The sequence below is a fragment of the Macaca thibetana genome, chromosome 6 (assembly GCF_024542745.1).
Source record: "Macaca thibetana thibetana isolate TM-01 chromosome 6, ASM2454274v1, whole genome shotgun sequence".
In the NCBI taxonomy this organism is placed as follows: domain Eukaryota; kingdom Metazoa; phylum Chordata; class Mammalia; order Primates; family Cercopithecidae; genus Macaca; species Macaca thibetana.
Window position 1 is genome coordinate 53,277,083 of NC_065583.1, and position 27,447 is coordinate 53,304,529.

Genomic DNA, 27,447 nt, shown 5'->3' on the forward strand with positions numbered 1-27,447 from the left:
AAGGATACTAAATGCTGTCATAAATACTGTGTGCTTAATATGTGGAACCTGTTTTAGGTATATATCAAAATTTAAGATCTTTATTTTATTGTGTTGAGTCTTTCTAGTGATCTTTACTAACTTTCAAAAATTCCACCAAAGTCTTTGGAACAGCAGTATGCCTAGAAAAAGTAACAGTGGTAACCTGGGCATTTTCAACGCTTCTCCTAGATATTGATGAGTGTGCAGATCCCATAAACTGTGTCAATGGCCTATGTGTCAACACGCCTGGTCGCTATGAGTGTAACTGCCCACCCGATTTTCAGTTGAACCCAACTGGTGTGGGTTGTGTTGGTAAGTAAAGCTATATGAAACAAACAGAATGATCAAGTTGAATATTCAAACTCTCTTGGTAATGAACTGTAATGAATGTTTGCTACAGTTAACTTAAAACTAAAACATTATATGGTTGCCTTTATTGTGTTTGTCTTCCAAATCATCAGCTCCACCTTCCTCCTCTCACAGACTTGATATCCAAGGCACAGAGAAGTGCAGTAATTTTTTCAAGGTCTCAGAGCTTGAAAATGGCAGAGCTAAGGCAGTAGCCCAGGTTGCTGCCTGGCTCCTTGTCCAGTGTTTGGCCAGGATAACCCAGAGTGGTGGTATAGCTATTAGAATATCTATTTCTTCTGCCTACTGGAAGGGTCATATAGCAAAGTAAATGAAGTGATGAGAAGCAAGGAATTAGATAGATGGATTTATGAGCCAAACCATTGGAGCAGAAGTTGAGAGATGACAGGGAGGAGGAGGAGGCAGTAATGAAGGTTCGGAATCTGTGGTCAGCACCTCTGATCTTTAAAAAACAATTGTCCAGCTTTTATTCTCTGCGCTATTCCTGTGTTTTCCTAGAGAAAGAAATGGTCTGGAAAATTTTCTGGAAGTATACAAAAAAAGGGAGGAGTGGAGAATTCCTTGCTTGAGTAGAAATCTGCCTACTGTCCTCAGTGTCAGTTTTTGGGCCTGCAGCAAATGGGAGGAATATTTGCTGCTGTGATTTACACCCACCTTATATACTGTTTTCAAGTTTTAGAGAATACTTTTAATTATCATTTATGGCTACTCCAAGTTCTGCATTTTCCATTCAAAATAATTCATTTGGTAAAGATTGAGCGCCTTCTGTCTAAGGGCTGGAGTTGCAACAGTGAACAGAACAAGCACATTCTCTGCTTTTGTGTTTACATTTTACAGGCAGGGAGATAAATAAAAGCAAGAACAAACAGAATTGGCACTGGAGGTGGTTGGAGGAGAACTGCCATGTTATATTAGGAATGGGGGAATCAGAGCCTTTAAGGAGGGGACAAGCCAACTGGACCTCTGAGGAAAGCCTCCAGTTAAAAGGAGCAGGCAGTGCAAAGGGCCTGTGGTAGGAGAAGACTGTGCGTTAGAGACATAGCACAAGGCTGTGTGCAGCAAGAGAGGAGTGAGTGGAGGGGTCAGGGATGAGGAGAGGAATCAGAGGAGCAGTCACCCAGTTCACAAAGTGATTCTCAACCGAGGCTGCATAGTAAACTCCATTTATAACCTGGAAAATATATTGATGCCTGTTACACCCCCAGAAATTCTGACTCACTGGGGCTTCAATATTTCTTAAAAACTTCCTTGGAACAAAGACTGTGAATAGGCAACTCATAAAAGAGAATAGTCTAAACATTAAAAAATGTAAGCAAGCAAATGACCAAAATCATTAGGAATAAGAAATCCAATTGAAACAATTATATAAATACCACTTTACACCTCATATAATGGCAAATACTAGGAAACTTGGACAATGTGAAGTATTGATGGGGACATGGGCCTTGAGGAGCATCCTGTTCTGCTGGTAGAAGTGTAGACCAGGGCAGCCCCTCAGAGAATATACTTGCACAACAGTACACCAATTAACTGTCAGTGTATAATCAATGTTAGTTTTTGAGTTTCTTTTTGGAGCAATTCTATTTGTATGGATTAACACTTTATTGCTTTCGTTCATTCTCAGTTCCAAAAAACAAAGACTCATTCTATCTCAAAAGTGCCAAGGAGTCTATTGGACCCTTTCATAAGTCTGAAACATTATAAAATGTTAAGAGATCATGTTTTTCCTTTGTCTTGAAACATTTTGACATTTTATCATCCTAGCTGTTATTTTTTTTTTTTAATTCAAATTTATTTATTTATTTTTATTATTTTTTAAAACTTTGGGGTATACATAGTAAGTGTATACGTGTATGAAATACATGAGATATTTTGATACAAGCATGCAATGTGAAATAAGCATATCATAGAATATGGGGTAGCTATCCACTCAAGCATTTATAATTTGAGTTACAATTACAATTTAATTACATTCTTTTTTTTTTTTTAGTTCTTTGTTCATTTTTATTGGGTTGTAAGAGCTTCTTTTTTTTTTTAATTTATTTATTATTATTATACTTTAAGTTGTAGTGTACATGTGCATAACATGCAGGTTTGTTACATATGTATACTTGTGCCATGTTGGTGTGCTGCACCCATCAACTCATCATTTACATCAGGTATAACTCCCAACGCAATCCCTCCCTCCTCCCCCCTCCCCATGATAGGCCCCTGTGTGTGATGTTCCCCTTCCTGAGTCCAAGTGATCTCATTGTTCAGTTCCCACCTATGAGTGAGAACATGCGGTGTTTGGTTTTCTGTTCTTGTGATAGTTTGCTAAGAATGATGGTTTCCAGCTGCATCCATGTCCCTACAAAGGACGCAAACTCATCCTTTTTGATGGCTGCATAGTATTCCATGGTGTATATGTGCCACATTTTCTTAATCCAGTCTGTCACTGATGGACATTTGGGTTGATTCCAAGTCTTTGCTATTGTGAATAGTGCCGCAATAAACATACGTGTGCATGTGTCTTTATAGCAGCATAATTTATAATCCTTTGGGTATATACCCAGTAATGGGATGGCTGGGTCATATGGTACATCTAGTTCTAGATCCTTGAGGAATCGCCGTACTGTTTTCCATAATGGTTGAACTAGTTTACAATCCCACCAACAGTGTAAAAGTGTTCCTATTTCTCCACATCCTCTCCAGCACCTGTTGTTTCCTGACTTTTTAATGATCGCCATTCTAACTGGTGTGAGATGGTATCTCATTGTGGTTTTGATTTGCATTTCTCTGATGGCCAGTGATGATGAGCATTTTTTCATGTGTCTGTTGGCTGTATGAATGTCTTCTTTTGAGAAATGTCTGTTCATATCCTTTGCCCACTTTTTGATGGGGTTGTTTGTTTTTTTCTTGTGAATTTGTTTGAGTTCTTTGTAGGTTCTGGATATTAGCCCTTTGTCAGATGAGTAGATTGCAAAAATTTTCTCCCATTCTGTAGGTTGCCTGTTCACTCTGATGGTAGTTTCTTTTGCTGTGCAGAATCTCTTTAATTTAATGAGATCCCATTTGTCAATTTTGGCTTTTGCTGCCGTTGCTTTTGGTGTTTTAGACATGAAGTCTTTGCCCATGCCTATGTCCTGAATGGTACTACCTAGGTTTTCTTCTAGGGTTTTTATGGTATTAGGTCTAACATTTAAGTCTCTAATCTGTTATTTTTATCATTGTTCACCATTATGTCCAATGGATATAACAAACAGAATAAAATAATAAGAAGTGGAAAATTATGGCATCACCTAGAAGGAACATGCATTAGTGAAATAAAATGTCACTGTTGCATCATCCTTCAGTTTCCTTATTATATTGCCCTAAGGATTGCATCATTTTCTCAAGAAAGTACAAGAGAAGACTGGAGATACCTTACTTGAAATCTTTTAGCATTTATTGAACACAGTTGAGAATTTAGAAGTCTGTACTTTCTGGCCATAATTTTTGGCAAAAAGAAAAAAATGACAGTGGAAAATATTTCACAGTTGTTAGTTGAGTCAGGTGACTAGAGAGAGACAGAGAGCAGCTCTTTTGTCTAGATTCTAAAGGTGATGGTGAAATGAATCGTCTAAGCACAATCCCCGACTAAGTGCCTTCAGAGACGAATATCCTAGGTGAATTTTTTCAAACTTCAGAATCAACAAGTGAATGGACAGTGTATTTCTGTAGACAAAGGAAATGAAGTATTCTCATCCACTTAGTCAATAAAAAGAACTTCAACCCACAATATTCGGTAACAAGAACCTGAACCATCCCAGGTTCGTGGATTCTTTCATATTTTCATGATGTTTCTGTACCAAAATTCAATTGATATGATTCATAAGCAGACAAAGATAAAGGCAGGTATGTATAAAAGGTTATTGGAAGGAAATAATGTGATGTAGAAATGCAGTCACTAGATTGATTATTTTAATTGGTGTTGATAAATCTAAAAATGAAAACATTTTCTATTTGGTAGCCTTTAAAGAAGACGGCTGTCCTCTCATCAACAAAATCATGAACTGTTAATGTTTTCAAAAATTCCTTTGGCTATTGCATTTTTATGAAGCAAGAACAAGAATAACCAGAAATAATGATAAGCTAGAACCTATTAGAGATGTGTTTGAAACCTGGAAATGGTTTTTACAAAATGGATATATTCCAAGTTCATGAATGATAGTTGATAAGCAATTAGTTGCATTCAGAAGATCAGTTTGAGTAGAATATCTTCAAAACCAAGAAAATACAGATTAAAAAATTGAGTTAGCTATGATTAAATTCTTATTAATATTGCGAATAAAGTTGTTTTCAACTTTTTTCTTCTGTATATTAGTTTTTATAATATACCTTTCTTCTGTAAATGGTTTTTTTAAATTACTTAAAAATAGTAAAAATTAAAGGGTTCATTGGATGTAGTTGGTAAATGATGACTCTTTTTCCTGACTGAAGGCTAAGTATAGGCAAACTCTGTAAATCAACAATTCCTTTTGTGGCTCTGCATGCCAATGGCATTAACTCACAGGCCCATACAGAGACACATATATGATGTTCATTGCAGCATTCTTTGTGGTGGTAGAGTTTTAGAAACCATTTTTGGAGAGGAGGGTTTTTTTTTTTTAAAGGCAGTTGTACACCACGAAGCTGAGAGACTGGAGATTCACAGAACAAGCATGAATAGAAAAGTTATAAAGATGAAATGAGATGTATGACAAAAGACATTTGTGTAAATTTAAAATGAACACATTAAAACAAAAATATTTATTTTGCAGGAGCACATGTAAAAAGTAGTAACGTTAAATACATTTGGATGATCTGGTAGAGAGGGAGAATGGGAATGCAGAATAAGGATAAAAGAGAAAGGGAGGGGGAGGAGAGAGAAAGAACAGGTGAATAAATGAGGAATAAATAAACCTAATTAGGCCAGGCACAGTGGCTCATGCCTGTTACACCAGCACTTCGGGAGGATGAGGCAGGCAGATCACAAGGTCAAAAGATGAAGAACATTCTGGCCAACATGGTGAAATCCCGTCTCTACTAAAAATACAAAAATTAACTGGATGTGATGGCAGGCGCCTGTAGTCCCAGCTACTCGGGAGGCTGAGGCAGGAGAATCACTTGAATCCGGGAGGCAGAGGTTGCGGTGGGCCGAGATCGTGCCACTGCACTCCAGCTTGGCAACAGAGCAAGACTCTGTCCCCAAAAAATAAATAAATAAATAAATAAAAATAAACCTAATTAGAAGGGGGACCATGAGAATCTTGCTGCATCTGAGATTCAGCAACAAAAACAAAATGCAAAATCAGAGAAAAAATAAAGGAAAATTAGTTTTTTCTAAAAGCCCGAATGATTCTAACGTGCAGCCAGGGATGAAAATTACTCTGTAGACTGCTAAGAACTCTAGATTTTATTCTGGTTGAGAAGAGAAGCTATTGGAGGTTGCCTGACCTAAGGTAATGCTATTGAAGGGTCACTCTGACTTACAGAAGGAAAAGTAGACCATAGTTTAGTCAAGAATGGAAGTTGAGAAAAGAGTTAGAAAACTATTACATTAGACTAGGTAAAGGGATAGTGACGGTGGCTGGAACTCAGTAGTAATTAAAAAAAAAAAAAGATAGTAGTGATAGAGGCAGTGATAAGTAGACAAATTCCAGATATTTTTGTTTGTTTGTTTTTTGTTTGTGTTTTTGTTTTTTGTTTTTTGTTTTTTGTTTTTTTGAGACGCAGTCTCCCTCTGTCCCCCAGGCTGGAGTGCAGTGGCACGATCTCCACTCACTGCAAGCTCCACCTCCTGGGTTCACGCCATTCTTCTGCCTCAGCCTCCTGAGTAGCTGGGACTACAAATGCCCGCCACCACGCTCAGCTAATTTTGTATATTTTTAGTAGGGACAGGGTTTCACCAAGTTAACCAGGATGGTTGTTTCCAGATATGTTTTGAAGGTTGAGTAGACAGCCCTTATTACTTGATTGAATAAGGAGTCAAAAATGATGTCAAAGCTTAGGGGGCCTGTGCAACTGGAAAAAAAAAAAAAAAGAATTTCCTTGTATTGAAAATGCAGAAGACTGGGAGAGAAGACAGCAGATTTTGTACATGGAGGAAAGAGCATCGACAATTTGATTTTAGATGTGTTAACTTTGAAATAACTATTAGATGTTTAAGAGAAGAAATGAAATAGGCAGTTGGCAGAAGGGTCTAGAGTTCACGGGAGAGATGAGACACAGAACCATAAATTTGAGAGTTCTCAACAAAAAAGTAATATTTAAACCCATAGACTCAATGGAGTGATCTGGATGATAACTGTAGAGATAAAGAAAAGCCTTAGATTAGCAGATCCCTTAAATATTTTCTCTAAGTTTGTTACAGGCTATCTTTTCCAAAACCTGCGAAGTTAGCTATGCAAGTTGAAACTAAACCATTGGATAAACTCATGATATAGATTAATTATACAAAAAATGTGTTGTATTCATATTATTGGAGGTCCAGTATGTCCCAAATGAGAAATGTCTTACTATCTTGTCCATTCCATGGGTATAGGAAAATATGGTCTGTGTGGATTTCTAAACATAGGAAAGTCTGCCATAATTGGCTTCCTCTGACGCAATCTCAAAAAAGCTTAAAGCAGGCGATCGCTTGGTAGTAAGGATTAAAAGGAGCCTTTCATGTTAATGTACAAAATTTGAATTTCATCCTTTGAGTGACTTTTCCCTAAAATGGAATCCTTACTATGTAAGCAAGGGCAAGTGTAAGCTCCTTTGTTGCTCTACAGACAACCGTGTGGGCAACTGCTACCTGAAGTTTGGACCTCGAGGAGATGGGAGTCTGTCTTGCAACACCGAGATCGGGGTGGGCGTCAGTCGCTCTTCATGCTGCTGCTCTCTGGGAAAGGCCTGGGGAAACCCCTGTGAGACATGCCCCCCTGTCAATAGCAGTAAGTACAAAGCTGAAGAAGAGACAGAAAACCACCTGGTGTCTAAAGATTCGTTGCAATTTTATTCCTGAGCTGGGAGTAAGGAGTGTTTAGTGAGGACAAAACAAAAAAATTGAATTTGGACTACTTTCAGTGATCACACTGAAACCAGCCAAGAGTGTTAAAGGATTTGAATTCCTCTCTTCCTGTGTTTTATCATGATATGTTAAAAAAATAATTTTTAACCGTAATCATGTATGGATAGTACTAATATCAATTCTCCGTGATATCACAGATAAAACATATTCCTGATTCTTCTCAAAGGTTATTTAGTTCAGCTTCTTAGGTGTGTTGTATTCCTGAAGTCAATTATAGAATGCCTTAAATTGAAACATCTGTTCTGATATGAACATGAACCAAAACCTGTATTCTCTAAACTCAATTTACTAGCTAAAAGAACTGCAAGGGATTTTTTTCTTTAAATTGAAAACAAATGGTTCGTGTTATTCTACTGTGTATGTGATTAATAAAGTATGATCTTTTATGTAAAATATGTAACTTTAAATGTATATGAAAGGGCACTAAGAAAAATTTGGATACATCCCTTAGGATGAGTATATTGAGCCTGTCATTTGCTGAATGCTTGCTTGTTGTCTCAGCCACTTGGACACGGGTATCAAACCTCTTATTTTTCTATTGTTTTGTAGCGGAATATTACACCCTGTGTCCCGGAGGTGAAGGCTTCAGACCTAACCCCATCACAATCATTTTAGAAGGTGAGCTAATCCCACTGTCACCCAGATTTAAACAAGGTAAAGAGTTAGTTTTAGAGAAAAGCTGGTGGAAAAGTTACGGGGCAGAGCAGTCACAGCAAGATAATTTAGTAAAATTACAGATGGACTTTAATTACTAAAATGTTAAACGACCACTTTTATCAAGCAGTAATGATCCATTGCAGTGATTTGATATCTGACTGTTCTGCAGAGAAACTCTTTCCCATTGTCCCCTACCTTGAATAATCCCCAACTTATTTTATTCATTTTCTCAGATAATGGTAAAAGTTCCATGACAAAGCCAAGAAGATACTTGAGCAGAATAAACTTGCCATCTAAGTGTGCATTCATTTGGATGCATAGAAGTCTGCTGATTCTTGCAAGATCACAGTTTTGAAAGATCTAATACTAACTCTTATCCTTCATGAAGGTGTTTGTTTTAAGTGCACTATCTCCCCTTTTGCAGACATTGACGAATGCCAGGAGTTACCAGGTCTCTGCCAGGGTGGAAACTGCATCAACACTTTTGGGAGCTTCCAGTGTGAGTGCCCACAAGGCTACTACCTCAGCGAGGAAACTCGCATCTGTGAAGGTGAGATGAATTTGATGCCTAAAATGCTCAGTGCTGTTCGAAACAAAATGGCTGCCGAGGCCTGGGGGAAAGGCCCATCCTCAAATTCTACAAAAGGCTCAATTAAGACTGGTTCATAGCTTTTTTCTTTTCATATCAATGTGGCTAAGTTGTATGATGATAGACAAATTAATTTACAGCTCATTGCCATAATTCACTATATTTTTCTATGAGGCTTGATTAAATATAAATTGGGAAAATGGGGTAGTATGAAAACCTACAATATTAAGTAAGTTGTTAGTGAAAATATTGATAAGCATTGCATTTTACAAGGAAAAATTGGTAAGCTTCAATGTGACCATTAACTTAATATTGATCAGTAATTTTTTAAAGGTTGGACTATATGGTATGAAGAAGTTCAAAGGTTATGCAGCTGCCATTCTTGCTTCCGTCCCCTCACCTTATCACATGGTATTTCAATTGTTTTAGGGGCCTGGCTCACCACTAAACTGGGGGCTTCTGGAGGCACGGTCCACATCTTACTCATCATTACAGCTACAAGTTCTAGCTTACAGTAGAATCTCAATATTTAATTGTGAAATGAATGAATCCTTCTAACTGAATATTAAGCATGTAGCGTAATTATTTCCATTTTAACTTTTCTTTTGGAACACGTTCGATAAATGCATCTGGAAGAAATAGGATATAATAAGGGGAACAACCAGCAGCTGCACTGCTTTAAGAATCTCTGAATTGTTACTAGTTTGAAAGAAGCTACAAAGACAAAGGCTTTCCCAACCTGCATTCACTTTAAAGTTGGCATTAAAACTTAGCCTAAGTGACATAGGACGAAAACAGGCTTTAAAGAAATTCCAATTGAAGAATGTGAATTACAATTAAAAAAAAAAAAAAAAAAAAAAATATATATATATATATATATATATATATATATAGGTGCCAAGGAAATTATTTTTTGCCACTTTAGAATAATTTCTTTTGATGCTTTATATTTTTTAATATGGGGATTTTTTTCTTTTGAAGAAAGGTGTATCTGTGTTATATAAATGCGTATTTGGCATATTTTCTTTATTTCTAAATTTTGCGTAAATAGGGATTTAGAGAATCACCTATGCTTTGTTCAGTCATCTAAGTAATATAAATTCATTGAAAAAATATATTTATTAATTAATGGATATTCTTGCCTACTCTAGATATTGATGAGTGTTTTGCACATCCTGGTGTGTGTGGGCCTGGGACCTGCTATAACACCCTGGGAAATTACACCTGCATTTGCCCACCTGAGTACATGCAGGTCAATGGAGGCCACAACTGCATGGGTAGGTAAAGAACTCTGAGATTAATTACAGCACAGTTGTCAACTTCACACCTAAAGCACTTATGTCTCAGAACTATTGTTCAGGAAGTTTGAAAGTTAAATCTTCGTGAATTGAGATATTTCAGAATCTTGTAAGCTGCTGGCTTAGTATCAAATTTTTGACCTTTGGATATACATTTACATTTTTAAAAGCTTGAATCTAATGTAGAAAATTTCCTCAAATGTTATATATTCGTAAATTTGTCATCTCCATTCATACAGTGTGAACATTAATATACAAATAAAATAACATTTGAATTTTAATGCTTAATTTTTTTAATTAAATAAATGATTTTGAGAGAAAAACAAATATGTATTAACATTGTCTCCAAAGAAGATTATAAGTGAAATCCTTTATCTAAGGATAAAGGAGAGATGTTAATCTAAAAATGATTTATGTTTAAAGACTTATTTTAAGATAGCTTCAAATGACTCAAGGTTTTCAGAGTTGCGTTCATCAGGAAAGCTTGATGTCTACAGCAGTGCGGGCTTCATTATAAACTACTCATGGATACAAATGGCCAGCTTCTTTGTTTTTCTTTATGTAGACATGAGAAAAAGCTTTTGCTACCGAAGCTATAATGGAACCACTTGTGAGAATGAGTTGCCTTTCAATGTGACAAAAAGGATGTGCTGCTGCACATATAATGTGGGCAAAGCCTGGAACAAACCTTGTGAACCATGCCCAACTCCAGGAACAGGTAAGCACATGGCTCGTGCTTCCTCTGACTGCCGTGTCAGTGATACATGCATACGTGTAACAATATAGTCAAAGTCAATGCATGCTAAAACTAGAGATGCTCAGTTCCGAAAATATTCAAGAGCATCATATGGCTCTATTTCCCAAGTGGCCCTCTTTGAGATTCACACACTAACTTCTGAGACATTATGTTGAATAGGCTTGTAAATCCTGAAAATAAGATCATTGCTGAAGAGTTAGAGTTTATAGCATTAGTCCATTTAAACTTGGTATCTTAAACTATGCTTGTCAATTATTGATTTATTCATCAAACAAATCTTTCTTGAGCAAGTATTGTATGCCACTTTGCTAGACATGGAAGGTGTAATATTTGGAAAAAAACTAAATTCAAAAAGTTCATTTTTTTAGTTCAGTCATGGAAAATATGCAAAAAGTGTTTTTATGAGCAAATTTTACGTAAAAGCAACCCATTGTCAAAATGTGCCTTTACATCTTCTTCCTCAGACATCAATGATATTTTTAGGCAAAAAATAGAGCTTGTCTTTACTTGGTCATTTTTTTTTCACAAGACAGATTCTTTTGAAAGAAAAAGTGAAAGATAATAGAGATAAGACCAAAAATGCTTGTCTTAAAATTGCTGTCCATCAGTTTCTCTTTTATGACCTGTAGAATGGCAACTTTTAATAACTACAGATACTAAGAGTTGAACCAGTAGGCCAAATAAGAAACGGTGATTATATATTTGTTACCAAATATTACTTAGGGTATTTGTATTTAAATGTTTCATTTAATGTGTTGATGAAATGAAATTAAGGAGAGAAATGGTGAAAAGCAACACATAGGCCTTTTTCAGTGACTCGAATTCACTGGTCAAATGGATTTTCTTAGCCTTATCTTGCCATTATTATGTTCCATACAATTAAATAGAAACATTCCTACAATTCTCAACTTTCAAACTGCATAGTTACAAATTGAAGATCATTGATTTGGGGAATTAAAATGGCACTTTCTTTGTGAGAAGAAACGAAAGCTTAGATTTGAGAGACAGGTCTGTATTTAAATCAAAACTCTTAGGATACTTATTGTGGAACCTCCTGCAGAGTATTTATCCTTTCTGAAACTAATTTCTCATGTATAAAATGGGAATAATAAATAATTACAGTGACTAATTCATATGGTTGCAGCGACAATTAGGGAGATTATACATATAAATTATAATGTGTACATGGCCAGACAATTAGAAACCATTAAATTGAGCATCTGTTGTCTTTCTCCCTGTTCTCAATACTCAGTATTTATTGCTGGATGAAATATACAGCATCCCTGACCCGATAGCACTTGGAATATAGTATGCAGTTCAAGTTTTACCTAATACTGTTTTCAGGAGTTTTACTCACTTGTATAGCATTGAGTGTCAGAAGCATTTTCATCTTGCAAATTATAATTCTTTTAAATTTCCATTGATTTGGTGAATTATGTGTGAGAATACCTCTTATAGTCCCTATTTTATTTCATAATGCATTGTTTTTGATGATTCGAATTTCACATTCCAACCAGTAGACACAGTAAAAAAAAAAAAAAAAAAAAAAAAAAAAAGATAATATTCGTATCTCATTCATTATTCATTGTTTGCCTATTTCCCCTCTACAACATTATTTTTGCATGTCTATACCTTTGTGCGCTCTGTAATTCCTTTTTCAATTTGTACTTCTCTTTTTTAAATCTTTATGTATTGGATGTTTTCTAAAGCTCTGCGTATCAAAAGAAAAAGAGTATTTAAATATCTAAATAAACATTTTGAATCTTATAATGATTTACTTGCCTTCTGGTATTAGAGCAGTAAAATGTTAATGAGAGTAATAGAAATAACAATGATAATAATGGTAAAGAATGCCTAGATCCACTCCTAGTAGAAGCTGGCATTGCTATCAAATAAATATAATTGAAATCAAAATGTCTGGTTGTAAATAATGTAAAATATATTTGTTTGTGAAAGTAATACAAAATGTTATTTTGAAGGAATTTGAGAAATTTAAGAGTGCATTGCTTTGTTTATATTTTAAAGCTGACTTTAAAACCATATGTGGAAATATTCCTGGATTCACCTTTGACATTCATACAGGAAAAGCTGTTGGTGAGTTTTTCCAGATCATGTTTGTTTTAATACATACATGTATCATTCTGTAAAAATCTGTGTTTTTAAAATTTAAGAGTACCGCAAAGCATAATAATCTGGATTCCAATCTAATATAGTTAAATAAGAGAGAAATAACAGGCTTACAGACTCTAACCAGGTATTAATAATGATACTCCATCAGCATAGTCTGGTGATTGGGTTATGGTAGTCATGTGACTATCTGAATATTTGCCACGTCCACCATGCTAAAGCTTCAGTTGTCCTTGTCATGCACATTGTATTACATGACTCTAAATAATCTACCTTATTTTAACCTTTAGTTGCTATTTTCTTAAGTACATTTTTAAATTTTTGGTGTATTTTTGCAGTTTCCCTTTTTACTGGTCTAAATATGAATTTGCAGACTTATTTTTCATATTAATTAATTCCTTCTAAATGTACATTGTGTTGCTCACTCTAATTTCCTTCCTCAAAGATTCGGTAAGCAATATCTTTTACTTTTTTTTTGAGATGAAGTTTTACGCTTATTGCCCAGGCTGGAGTGCAATGGCGCAATCTCGGCTCACTGTAACCTCCGTCTGCTAGGTTCAAGTGATTCTTCTGCCTCAGCCTCCCGAGTAGCTGGGATTACAGGCACCCACTACCATACCCGGCTAAGTTTTTGTATTATAGTAGAGACAGGGGTTTCACCATGTTGGTCAGGCTGGTCTCAAACTCCTGACCTCGTGATCCGCCCGCCTCAGCCTCCCAAAGTGCTGGGATTACAGGCGTGAGCCACCACACCTGGCCTAAGCAATTAAGTCTCCATTATGAATACATGATAAAACAAAGTACATACAATGATGAAAACATAGCTTTTTAAACAAATGACTAGCAGCAGTTAGGGTAACCTGAAGAAGAGGTTTGATTGCCTAGGAAGTTCATTTGCTATATTGACTCTGAAATTACTTGGTATATTTTATCAGCTACTTACATTTTTTCCATCACTGTTTCTGTTTTCTGGTATATATGTTTTTATAAACCAAAAAAATTATCCATGCCAGTATATAATTGATTTTTGTGACACTGAATATTTGTTCTCATCCCAGGGTACATGTACCATTATTCAAGGTTATATGGTAAGTACATTAAGCAGAACAACATATATTTGACCAAATCTGTTCCGTTTCAGACATTGATGAATGTAAAGAGATTCCAGGCATTTGTGCAAACGGTGTGTGCATTAACCAGATTGGCAGTTTCCGCTGTGAATGTCCTACAGGATTCAGTTACAATGACCTGCTGTTGGTTTGCGAAGGTAATCTGAATAATGTATGTCCTTTATCCAGTATAATTTGGTATACATAAATAGCATTTAGATGGTTTCTGATTTTTACTATTTCTTCTACAATTTTTCAAGAATTGATCATCAAAGTGTGATGTGAATGTAACGCTAATACAATAATAAAAAGGACTCCTTAAAATGGAACTGTTGCTCTTTCAGATATAGACGAGTGCAGCAATGGTGATAATCTCTGTCAGCGGAATGCAGACTGCATCAATAGTCCTGGTAGTTACCGCTGTGAATGTGCCGCGGGTTTCAAACTTTCACCCAATGGGGCCTGTGTAGGTAAGAAAGAGGCTGACTCATTCTTTGGCACTGAGCAAAAGATTCCTTAGCTTTCCTATCAAAAAATACTTGCAAGAATAATTTCAGAAAGATTTTCTCTCTCAATCTGTTCACTTATAGTGAACCTATTTCACCATATCTTTTATTTTGTTAAGAAAATAGGTCTCTTCAATGGATTTCCCCAGGATTGGACCTAAAACAAAATAATATCCTTGAGATACCAAAAAAACATAAATAATTGCTTAAATAGAGAGAGTTGGATAAGTTAAAGCCTTGTTCATTTCGATTCAGCTATTGTTATGGTTCATTTTCAGCCTGTCTATAATAATTAATAGCAGATTAGAGAAACACAACTGTGAAAAATGAAGAAATCTTAATAAAAATCAGATACATGTAACATGTTTTATTTGTTTGTTTGTTTTAGATCGCAACGAATGTTTAGAAATTCCTAACGTTTGCAGTCATGGCTTGTGTGTTGATCTGCAAGGAAGTTACCAGTGCATCTGCCACAATGGCTTTAAGGCTTCTCAGGACCAGACCATGTGCATGGGTAAGAAGGACATGTGGCTCGAGGGAGTGAAGTGGGGCTGGGACTCCAGAACAAATCACAGTTCCATCAAGTGCCATGACTAACTACTATGTGTCGGTCAGAAACAATCTTGCAAAAAATTAACTAGGTCAAACTGTTTAAGTCTTGATTCAGTATAAAATTTGCAAACAGGGACATACTACAATATGTTCTTCAGTTCAGTGATTCACAGCTTTTTCTCTAGAAGATGTTCACATGGCTCGATATGCACTCTGAGTCACTTGGGCTTGTGTGGAACTTACCATAGCGCCCGCTGCCCTTTACTTTCATGTTTCTCCTCAAGACACCATTTTGGAATGCAAGAGAGTAGTAAGAGTGACAGCATTAAACTTAATAAATTTATACACATATGCACATACTTTTGTAAAACAAATTGTTGAATACATGGGATTTATGTACATATTTTCTGTTTTATCTCTTAAAAATCGCTTCAGGAGCAAATATAGCCAAACTCTTCAAAAATTCCGAGTAGCTAATGTAATGGGTAGTCAAGTGATAATAGTGCTTAGTGAGTTCTTGCTGAGCTGATGATTAATAAGTTTTCAAAGACAGATGGGCTGGATGCCATGAAGCTGGAACTGAGTATAACCCCTTAAGTCTGATGTCAGCCATTGGCTCTGCCTCTGCTGAAGAGTTTTCTTTCTGTGCTTTGCACTTGAAGGGGGAAAATCAAATTTAAAACTTGGCTACTTATAATTAGCATGTTCTCAGTGTAGAAAAGGCTAGGGCTGTTCAGCTACTCTTTTGATATTCAAGATATTATCTATGTGAATATTAAAATCAGATTTCAGTACCACAGGACTGGTTTCCTTCATGACACATTCATACAACAGGGAATACCTGGAGTGTGTCTCCAGGTTCATCCACTAAGAGTCCTCCCTTTGGAATTCTCCCATAATGGCAGGGAAAATTCTCTAGGTGATGCTTATACAAAGGAATATGCAGGATCTGGTCTTATTTGCATGAACTCCCTAAGAATGCTTGCTTATACATGCTGTTTCTTGCCATACTCCCAGAGAGAGTATGATTTACCAAAAAAAAAAAAAAATGTGAGATTTATGATTCAGAAATTCTTATGGTGAAGATCTGTCTACTCATAACAATTCTTCCATGATAAAAACTAGTCGGATTCTTCAGTAAGACCTCCCTTATACAGACCTTCCTTCCTAAAGAACAGTACCAACCCCCACCCTTTTTTTGGTGTAGTAGAGTTTCAGCAGACTGGAATTCATAATTGGGGAGTCTGCTGTCTCATATGACAGATGACCTTTCTAAGTATTTTCTTAATTCAGTTTTTTTGAAGGCTAATAGTGAATTCTAATAAACTTCAATTTGGATTTCATTACTTCATACAATTAAGTAAACTAAAGTTTATCTTTGTTGTCCCACTCAAATTAAAGGATTTAAATTTCTGGGTAAGTGTTTATAATGCCTTTTATAATGAAACAAATTGTTTCAATATTTTAGAAGATCAGTTTTATTTACAATTATTAAGCAGACCTGCTCATTAATACATCTCTGCTAGGGGGATGCTCTCCTAGGCTATGTCTGAGTATTATCTGACACAGTCAGTACCTGTTAAACTGTATTATTTTCTTATAATTTTACAATTTTGATTTCTTGTAATTTTGATTTTTCTCTATCTCATACTCATTTTCCTCAAGGAGATATGAGTTCCTAGTACTGAATCAGGAAAATCTAAATAATTCCATAGTTTAAACATATAAAAGGGTTAATAGCCTATTTTTTTCCAGTTAAAAATTTAATTTTTTGAGCCAGTATTTCTTTGTAGATGTTGATGAGTGCGAGCGGCATCCGTGTGGAAATGGAACTTGTAAAAACACCGTTGGATCCTATAACTGTCTGTGCTACCCAGGGTTTGAACTCACTCATAATAATGATTGCTTGGGTAAGTACTTCATTCAGTCTTTTATTGCTTCTATTTCATTTCCACACAATGTGCTGAAATAAAAAACAAAACTAAAGACCAAAAAAAAATTATATTACTAAAATTGCAAATATGTGCCAAAAGATATATAATATCATTGACTGGTTTCTAGTTAACTGATACCACAGTATTGGCCTAAATTGTCACAAGACAATATACGCTTGAACCCTTTTGTCAGTCAACCAATCAATTCAGGAAAAAAGGTCATTCAGATCACAGTAAACATATTGGGACTGATTTATGGTTTGGGGTATTTGTATTCCCTTAATGAGATCAAAAATAGACCATTGTCTCAATGTTATTATAAGTATTTCATTTAAATCCATTCTGGATTATTTACATTCAAGTACCAGTAGCCGCCTACTTCCACTTGTCATGGCTTGACATTTCATTTTCCATCAGGTTTTGAAGCCAAGATGCCTTCCCCCACTCCAAAAAAAAAAAGAATGGTGACTAGGTTTCTAGATTAGCCCTCAGAAATCTCTCCTATGCGCAGCACAGGACTTTAGCCTTTGGCCCACAGCAACATACAAATGTGAAATGGAAACTGATAGTGAGTGGGAGAGGATCCTGAAGTAGTTGGAGGAGAGAATAAGAGAAATGACAGCAAACGTTTATTCCTTGTTTACCGCGTGGCGGGAACTGCATGGGTAGTTTACAGCATAATGTGTTGTGTTTCGCATGGCCCTGCAAGGTATGTGGAAGAACTTAGGTTTTCTACCATTGTGGGACTGTATCAGAGCTCATCCCCACCTCCTCATTTAACCCAACATAAGTCCCTCTCTGTTTTTTTTATTTTTCAAAATTCCACACTTGTGAAAAAAAATAGAGCTAATTGGACATTTTATTTAACTGCTGCCTTCTTGACTAGTTTCTTAGAGCCTTTGTACAGTCAGGGAGAACTAAAAAATACGGACATGGCTCTGATCAAAGTACAATCTTCAAACAACCCAGGAAATTACCCAAATGTAGTCAACTCTAAACTTAAATGAAAACTTAACAGTTAGTGTATTTTTTCTTTAAATTATGTATTATGTCAGCAATTCCAGTGTTTTTAATATCATTGATTTTCCTGTAATAAATAAGCTCATTTATTTGTTCTATGAATATGGTCAGCTTAGCTCCAGGTAAAGTATCTGAAAATTAGGCAGTCAGATTAAATCACACATATCCCCCAGCCTGTAGGAAAATAAATATTTTTCAGTTAGAAAGAATGGAAAGCTTCACCTTAAACCTTGATTTTTATCTGGTTCTAAATTTATGAGTTATATTAATATCAAAAATGAAAAAAAAGTATCTTTATGGTTGAAAAATAGTAGGAATCTATGGGATCCTATTAATTAAATGATCCTTATGATATGTGCCATTTTTGTCTGTTGATGAGGAATTGTAATGTGGGATTTCTTATAAATGCAATAAGTATGTTTTTAAGTAGTGACTTGTGAAACAAGTGTTAAGAGCTCTTTCTGAAAAACGGACTCCTGTTTGCTTACAGACATAGATGAGTGCAGTTCCTTTTTTGGTCAGGTGTGCAGAAATGGACGGTGTTTTAATGAAATTGGCTCCTTCAAGTGTCTGTGTAACGAAGGTTATGAACTTACCCCAGATGGCAAAAACTGTATAGGTAAGTATCTAAATAACAAGCAGTCTTTATGGTGATTTTTTTTTTTGTTTTTTGTTTGTTTGTTTGTTTGTTTGGTAAAATGATGATGTGTACCTCCCCTCCTTTCACTTTAGAATTCATTAATATTTCATTTAATCATCAGATCACATGATCAAGATAAACTATGATGGAAAATTTTAGCATAAGGTATCAACAATGGGAATGTCTCATAGACAATGTGTTTACTGGGGACAGAGCTTGAGGCTGTCCATGTCTTAAGAAAAGTAGGCAAAGGAAACAAATCAAGAAAATTAGCCACTTGCCAAATAGGAAATATCCAAGATGTCGGAAGAGTATCTCTGGGAATATGTGTTCATGGTGACCCAGTAGATCAGAGGACTTGTGAGTTCATGTTAATATCATTTGGCAGACAGATAAATGTATGCAACAATTATCTCATGCTTAAATTATTTTTTCTCTTCTTTTTCTCTAAAGACACTAATGAGTGTGTCGCCCTTCCTGGCTCTTGCTCTCCTGGTACCTGTCAGAATTTGGAGGGATCCTTCAGATGCATCTGTCCCCCAGGGTATGAAGTAAAAAGCGAGAACTGCATTGGTAAGACTAACATTTATTCTGAGGCCCACAGGTAGCTCAGTATAGTAAGACACGGTGGAGACTCTGGAAGCATACTAAGTGCCAACCATTGCAAGCATGCTGACCTAAGGAATTAAACATATCGCTGCCTATGTCTGTTTTACTGAACCATCAGAAATGATGGTGAGAATAAAAAACTTGGGGATGTAGGATTTTTTCATCACCAGAAGTCTAATGCTAGTCAAAGAATTTTCAGCATACGCTAATCTTTTTTTCAAATGTCAACAGAGACTTTCAATGAATTTAAAGAGCGTCTACAAAAATTGTAATCTTTGACACCCAGTTTTAAAACAGCTATTAAAGGTGTCTAGAGTCTTAGAAATGTGAAGCAGAAAAATCTTGACAATGCTGTTGAGACATTCTTTTCCTTGGGAAGGCCTCATGTCAGAGCAGAAAATATTAATCCATTTGTCATAACAGATGTTTTTCTGTTGAAACTCTTCCAGCACACATGAACTCTGTAACCGCATCAAAAGTGGGTCCTTGAATTGCCTAGTGGACATGATGAAGTCCCACTTTTTTTACAGTTCACTTTATTTCACTTTTATACAAATTATTTTTTACAGCCTCGTTGAAATTCAGAAGCACCAGCATCTTAGTGTGGTTTTTCTAACATGAAAAGATGCTAAGGATATTTTTTTGCCTTTGAGTTATCCAATTTTTTATAATTCTGTCACCCTTGGCAAGATTCTACCTAAAGATATATCATTCTACTGTTCATATTTAAAGGAATTAAATAGGGCAGAAGGAAGCAGTTTACTTCATAGAATTTATTTATTCTTCAGACCACATAATTAGATATCATGAGTATCCCCTAGTCATTCTGATTTGTATAGTTCGTTATAAGATTGTCTAGTGTTTTTAATATTTAAAAATTAATAAACAATAATACTAGAATCATCTCAGTAAGAAGTTTCTTGAAAAGTTTAAGACCCTGTTGTTCTTCCATTTTCTTTTCTCGTGCTCAATCTTGATTCTTCTTTGTCTCTGTGATCCTTCTCTTTATGGAATGATAATTAAAGTAGTGTGTCAGCCACTAGGAGGGAAATAGAAATACATATGCCTCCTTGTATGAGGCAATCTTGGCTACCTTTCCTCTTAATGAAAGTATGGATATATTTTATTAAGATATCATATATTATTATTTTTTAAGTTTCAGAAATATTTCCTTTTCCTTTATCTGTCATTAGCAATGACACTAGTTTGCATCTCTGAAAAAATGGTTTTAATTTATTACTTCTTTTTTTTTTGAGATGGAGTCTCACTCTGTCACCCAGGCTGGAGTGCAGTGGCACTATCTTGGCTCACTGCAACCCCCACCTCCTGGATTCAAGCAATTCTCCTGCCTCAGCCTCCGGAGTAGCTGGGATTACAGGTGCCCACCACCATGCCTGGCTAATTTTTGTACTTTTAGTAGAGACGGGGTTTCACTATGTTGACCAGGCTGGTCTCGAACTCCTGACCTCAAGTGATCCACCCGCCTCAGCCTCCCAAAGTGTGAAAAAATGTTTTTTAATTAACTTACTTCACTATAAGAAGATTTTCTTCAGACTAGTATCCTTTCTACCAATGTTTCCCAGATGACATTCTAACATGACCACACACACACACATACATCAATATGTGTATACATACCCTGCACAGATATAAATTCATTCCTATGTTTAGTGGGTATTACAGTGAACATTTGGCACCTTTCTAGGTGCTGGAAATACAGGAACATCATCTTTGCTTTGGGGTAGCTTGCTACCTAAGGGGAGAGACCTATTTTGTAAATAAACCTGTTCTGTGAAGACGTCCTTATAATACAATATGACAGACACTGTACTGGAGGTCCATTCAGGAGATGGGAGCACCACAGGAGGTTAGGGATCATTGTGGTAGTTGTGAGAGGGTAGCAGTTCAAGAAAGCCTGTCACAGAGGATCGATGATTGTGTAGGTCACTCTTAAGTGTTGGATAGGAATTTCCTGATCAACCAAAGAAAGAGAACGGAAGAGGCTATTTGGAAATGTAGGTAGCATGAGCACAATAAGGAGCATAGAATGGCTGGCTCAGAAGACTAAATTCAGGCCTGCGGTCAGTGTGGAGCCATTGCAGGAGTTGTTGTATTTTTTTGTTTTTTTTGTTGTTGTTGTTTGAAGAGGTGGGTTGGTTTCTGCAGTTTTTTGTCATTTTATAGAAGGGCTGTGATGACTCTTTTGTTAAACTTCTCCCAACATGAACTGAGAACTTGTATGTGCCAGATACCGTGCTAGAAGCTGAAGGTTCAACCGTTAGCCAGACAGACATGTCATGTCCTCATGGAGCTTACATTCTAATGTACCTGAAAAGTAATATTTTTTTCATGTGGTTAAAACATTCCATTAAATAAGTACTTCCCACAAAAAATGACGGAAAATCACTAGTGAGGCACACATGCTTATTTATTTTCAGGAAGTGTTCTGGGGAAGAGGGGAAATGATAACTCTGTCAAAATATGTCTCAGCCCTCCAGTTCCATAGGCACAGATTTTCAAATGTTATCAGATGGACGTTTTAGAAAGGCACCCCTGGTGGCAAGGTGACAAGAAGAAGACAGGGAGATGTAGACATCAGTTGAGAGACTGGTGGCAAATGATGATGGCTGTGGAAGTCCTGAGAAGGTAGAACTGGCTGCCACGTTCTGCTTGCATGTGGAGTGAAAAAAGGAGAGAAATAGGGGTGACTTGGGGATCACAATTTGGATTACTGAGAGAGAGATATCAGGGAGACGGGGACCAGTTCGTAGAACATTTGGCCACATGGAGCCTGCAATGCCCATGAGACGTGGAGTTGTTCATGTCAGGTAGGCAGGTAGACATACATACACCCCTAAAGATCAAAAACAGGAAGGTGGACATGGACTTGGGACTCTCTGGCACATGGTTGGTTGAAATCGAATATAACTTTTGACTTCTGAAGCAATAATAGTTTATTTTTATGAATAAATTAAACATACAACATAATGTCATCTCTTGTCTAAAATATCAACTGGCTAGTGGACTATGCTAGTATGGACAGTTGTTTATTTTCAAGTGTTGAATGACTAATAAATACTCCCCCTGTTCTGCAGATATAAATGAATGTGATGAAGATCCCAACATTTGTCTTTTTGGTTCCTGTACTAATACTCCAGGGGGCTTCCAGTGCCTCTGCCCCCCTGGCTTCGTACTATCTGATAATGGACGGAGATGCTTTGGTAAGATTTGGAATGACTTCACTGTCACAGTTCACCCTTAGAAACTTTAAAGCTGGATTATAAACCATCATGCTGGTATTAGTCCTGACAAAATAAATGTCTATGCTAAAATACATCTGCAAGTTAAAAATTTAGGTCTCAAACATACGCAGTGAACAATTTTTAAGGTACTTTGAATTATTGCCACTGTTTCTACATTTTTATAAACTTTTTTACTAAAAGAAAAATTCTTATTCTGATTTATCAGAATGACTATGTTAATTTTGTTGTTGGCATAGCTTTTTTATATATTGGTGTATGCGTTGCTTTTGGTGTGATGTAACTTACTGAAAGTTACCTCAATTGTTTTTCTTAGGCTATCACACAACAGTGAGAAAAGAGTGGAAATCATTTTAATACTGAGCATGATTTCTCGAATTTCCTTAGCACATTATAAAAATATTTTAAGCATATTAAAAAATTAAATAATTTTGTAGCCAGGTCAATCTAAATTGGCAAATGAAATCAGCAATTGAAGATTTCCAGACCTGTCTTAACTGTTGATCTAGTCTGCATCGCGTGTTCTACAATGAGAAATGTTCTGTCCAAACAGTGTTACAAAATAATTCCATCTGTAATATTTGCTTTTTTGATTAGATACTCGCCAGAGCTTCTGCTTCACAAATTTTGAAAATGGAAAGTGTTCTGTGCCCAAAGCTTTCAACACCACAAAAGCAAAATGCTGCTGTAGTAAGATGCCAGGAGAGGGCTGGGGGGACCCCTGTGAGCTGTGCCCCAAAGACGATGAAGGTAAGAGCAATGACATCAAACAGCACTTTGTGTACCAGTTTTTGAATATTTGCCAGAGTGGCTTTAACCATGTAATTTATGAATATTTTGAGGGTGAGGTCATCTCCTTGCATATAAGTTTTGATGGTTCATTGAACAACCTAGCCTGAGAAACTTCTTTCAGCTTTTGAATAAGACATGTGTGAGCACAGGTGGTGTTACCCTTTTATTTCATTCCCCACCTCCAAGGTTAGTATTACTTGCTTTCAGAAGTATGAATTTGAGAAGTCCAAGGCAGGAGAAAGAAGGGAATGGAAATTATATTCCAAGTTGCTGCAGGAGTCCTATGTGGGCATTGTATCGCAGGCCGTGGCTCTCAGAATGTTACATTAAATTCTGAGAAGCTGAGTCAGCACAATGGCCCTTTACAGGAAAAGATCAATAGCCTCAGGTCTCGTTGGCATGCATAAATTATAGGATAAATCCCAGCAAACTCCAGCTGACTTGGCCTCTAGGTTAGGGATAGCTTCTGAGTGTGATGGGCAGGGAAGGTCTCTTTAGCTGCTCAGCTTTAAATGAGCAAACAGAAAGAACCAGGAGCACTGAGCAGGTGGCACCCTAGAAGGTGGCCCTCACTAAATATGCTTTTGAACTAAATCATAAAAATAAAAGACTCTTGTTATAGACAGCTTTGTAACGGAAGCATAAGTGTAATTTCATGTATATTGTTCATCCTTTCTTAAGTTCTCTGATAATTTCAAGTCTTCAATAATGGAAAATTTGTATTTTTCTTTGTAGTTGCATTTCAGGATTTGTGTCCATATGGCCATGGAACTGTCCCTAGTCTTCATGATACACGTGAAGGTGCGCTTTGATATATTTTATTTCTGTATTCTTATTTAATGCAAACATATTATTTTACATTTATTTTATAACTCATGCTAACTTTTCTATATAACATATAGTATATTGTATTTAATGGACATATATAACCCTTATTTTGTATCATACACATTATACCTATATCATAAGACTATATCATGATATATGAAATACATTACATATTTCTCTGACAAAAGAAGTATTTACAACTCTGTGTTGAATAGACATACACAGTATTGGCATATCTTTTTATTTATTTATTTATTTATTTATTTATTTTGAGATGGAGTCTCACCTGTCACCCAGGCTGGAATGCAGTGGTGTAATCTAGCTCACTGCAACCTCCACTTCCTAGGTTCAAGTGATTCTCCTGCCTCAGCCTCCCCAAGTGGCTGTGATTACAGGTGTGCACCACCACACCTGGCTAATTTTTTTTGTATTTTTAGTAGAAATGGGGTTTTGCCATGTTGCCCAGGCTGGTCTTCAGCTCCTGACCTCAGGTGATCCACCTGCCTCAGCCTCCCAAAGTGCTGAGATTTGCAGGCGTGAGCCACCACGCCCAGCCGGCATATCTTTTTATATGAGGAAATTAATGGGCAGTTCTATATTTTAGATGTCAATGAGTGTCTTGAGAGCCCAGGCATTTGTTCAAATGGTCAGTGTGTCAACACTGACGGATCTTTTCGCTGTGAGTGTCCAATGGGCTACAACCTTGACTACACTGGAGTACGCTGTGTGGGTGAGTGTTGGCTCCACACTATAGAGATTTTAAAGTTCTATTTTATTTCTCATATTCAGTAAAAGGTCTCTCAGGCACCCTGGGTGATGTTAGGATTTACAAATCCGGGATAAATAGCTAGTAGTGGCACCTTCTTCACCAGTCTTACATTTTCCAGTCAGACCTGATTTACATGAAGATGGAGAGAGTTACCAACCTCTGTCTTCAACCAAACATACAAAATCTTATGTGTCCTAGAGACTTACAATTGCCAAAATTTCTCATTGGACATGAAATCCATTTTACTCTATGCTCTTCCATGCCTGCTTTTGAAGCAGAAGACCACATCCTTCTTCTGAATTTGTCATCTTTAGGGCAAGTATTGCTGCCTGGGGGCCAGAGCATTGCACACTGATCCTTCAGATCCTCTGCACTGCATAACAGCCAGCCAGCCAAGGCCCAAGGGATGCCAGGGTTACATGTGCCCTTCTCAGATCCTGGAAATGGGTGAGGGCCAAGCGTGGGTCTTCCTGGGCATGCTCCTGTTAAACTAAAATGTCATTGTGGCACTTTCTTGTTATTCTTTTTTCAGATACTGATGAGTGTTCAATTGGCAATCCGTGTGGAAATGGTACATGCACCAATGTTATTGGGAGTTTTGAATGCAATTGCAATGAAGGCTTTGAGCCAGGGCCCATGATGAATTGTGAAGGCAAGTGATCTGTGTCTTAAATATTACTTCTTCTTGACATAGAAAGTTTTTAATATCTCGATATTTATTTATATAGTTTCTGGTATTCTGCTGGTGAGCATATGGTGGGCTTTTTTGTTTTTTGGGTTTTTTGTTTGGTTTGTTGGTTTTTAGTTTTCCTTTAGTACAGTTACAATAGCTGCTGTAAAGCCCTTGTCTGATCATTCCAGCATCTGGGTCATCTCAGGATTGGCCTCTCTTGATTGTCTATTCCCTTGAAATGGAGTCACGGTTTCCTGCCTTTTCAGTATATTTGTTAATGTTGGATTTATATTCTGGATATTGTGAAAGATATGCTTTGAAATCAGTTATATTACTCTGAAGAATATTGATGTATTTGTCTTAGCAGACAGTCATCTCTAGTTGGCACAATAGCAGACTCTCAGGCTTGAGAAGGGCGATGGCTCATCTATCAGTTTGTTAAAACTTACTCACTAGCATTCTTGATTTTGCCCCACACATGCATAGTACAGTCATGCCACTTGAGCTGACTAGATGAAAAACACATAGTGTTTCTCCTTCCCTGGCCCTTCTTCTTTCCAGGGTTCCCCTCTCTTTAGCAGAGTTGGTTGCCCTGAGATTCCCTCCCCTGGTTCCTCTGGATGGAATCTCAGAAAGTTTCTACTGGAGAGTTAGCTACCAGATGACAGCACTGCCAGGCCATGGTCATCTGGAGGGTAATTTCAGAAAGAAAGAAGCCAAATCAATGTGAAATTACTCCCTACTGGTGGTTTGCTCTGACTTTCAGCTCACCACTAAAAACTTCAGGTAGTTTTTATATTCTTTCCAGAGTTTATAGCTGTTATTTTTGAAAGATGAGTTTGTTAGGTACTGAATTCTGCATACCAGATGTGTAATAAGTTCTACTATTCTATTGCTTTCTGTATGACCGCCAAGTAAATGACATCAACATCTAGTTATATAAATAATTAGAACTCTAAGCTGAGCACATGCCTATCCATTTCTTTGGTCAGATATCAACGAATGTGCCCAGAACCCACTGCTGTGTGCTTTCCGCTGCATGAACACGTTTGGGTCCTATGAATGCACGTGCCCAATTGGCTATGCCCTCAGGGAAGATCAAAAGATGTGCAAAGGTAAGGCCACAGACATGGGAGTAGTTTGAACCTTATTTGTCATGCTGGAGATACATTTTAATAATTTTACAGTTCTCAACTAATTTCTTCTAGAGCTTTACAGAAATATACATATGACAGCATTTTGCTAGTGGATTTCCATACCTAGATAACAAGACACATGATGGTATTTTTGTAAAATCAAGTCAGAGATAAGGTGGGTTGAGAAGCCCACTATTGTCACACTCTTGGATTCTTATTAAAGCAAAGATTGCCCTTCCCTGAACTTCTTATCACTATGAGCAGTACTGAAACTTACTCACTGGAATATAGCCAGTAGCTGACAACGGCTGGGCTTCTCCTTTCTCTGTCCCACCATAAGATTACATGTTAAGTGTCAGAAGACCACACCTATGACTTAAAAGTACTGAACTACAGCTTGCTCCAGATAATTTCCTATTTTTGTTTTTTTGTTCTAGATCTGGACGAATGTGCTGAAGGGTTACATGACTGTGAATCTAGGGGCATGATGTGTAAGAATCTCATCGGCACTTTCATGTGCATCTGCCCTCCTGGAATGGCCCGAAGGCCTGATGGAGAGGGCTGTGTAGGTAAGCGGTAAGGGAAGGTGTCTGCTTATGTAATGCCTCCACTCCCAGCCTACTTAATGGCACTGCTCCCACCTCATCTTAACTGCAAGCGAACTATTTTTCCAGATGTGTTAAGGCAGTGGTACAGCTAGCTTTCTTCCATCTCAGGGTCTCTGCT

General features: G+C 36.8%; 2 protein-coding genes across 2 annotated transcripts in view; one reads left to right on the plus strand and one right to left on the minus strand.

The window, feature by feature from the left end:
- Nucleotides 1-27,447, minus strand: part of ISOC1 (isochorismatase domain containing 1) — a 1,173,170-nt gene that overhangs the window by 782,865 nt on the left and 362,858 nt on the right. The gene's annotated exons all lie outside the window — the stretch shown is intronic.
- The window catches only part of FBN2 (fibrillin 2), a 270,516-nt gene that overhangs the window by 214,874 nt on the left and 28,195 nt on the right, over nt 1-27,447 (plus strand). The window contains exons 36-55 of the mRNA XM_050795748.1: nt 211-333; nt 7,167-7,328; nt 8,015-8,083; nt 8,547-8,672; nt 9,863-9,988; nt 10,575-10,727; nt 12,792-12,860; nt 14,035-14,160; nt 14,347-14,472; nt 14,897-15,022; nt 16,854-16,970; nt 18,505-18,633; nt 19,108-19,227; nt 22,359-22,484; nt 23,121-23,273; nt 24,051-24,116; nt 24,748-24,873; nt 25,445-25,564; nt 26,578-26,700; nt 27,159-27,290. Coding sequence (XP_050651705.1) covers nt 211-333; nt 7,167-7,328; nt 8,015-8,083; nt 8,547-8,672; nt 9,863-9,988; nt 10,575-10,727; nt 12,792-12,860; nt 14,035-14,160; nt 14,347-14,472; nt 14,897-15,022; nt 16,854-16,970; nt 18,505-18,633; nt 19,108-19,227; nt 22,359-22,484; nt 23,121-23,273; nt 24,051-24,116; nt 24,748-24,873; nt 25,445-25,564; nt 26,578-26,700; nt 27,159-27,290 — 2,418 coding nt within the window. The remainder of the gene's footprint in view (nt 1-210; nt 334-7,166; nt 7,329-8,014; nt 8,084-8,546; nt 8,673-9,862; nt 9,989-10,574; nt 10,728-12,791; nt 12,861-14,034; nt 14,161-14,346; nt 14,473-14,896; nt 15,023-16,853; nt 16,971-18,504; nt 18,634-19,107; nt 19,228-22,358; nt 22,485-23,120; nt 23,274-24,050; nt 24,117-24,747; nt 24,874-25,444; nt 25,565-26,577; nt 26,701-27,158; nt 27,291-27,447) is intronic.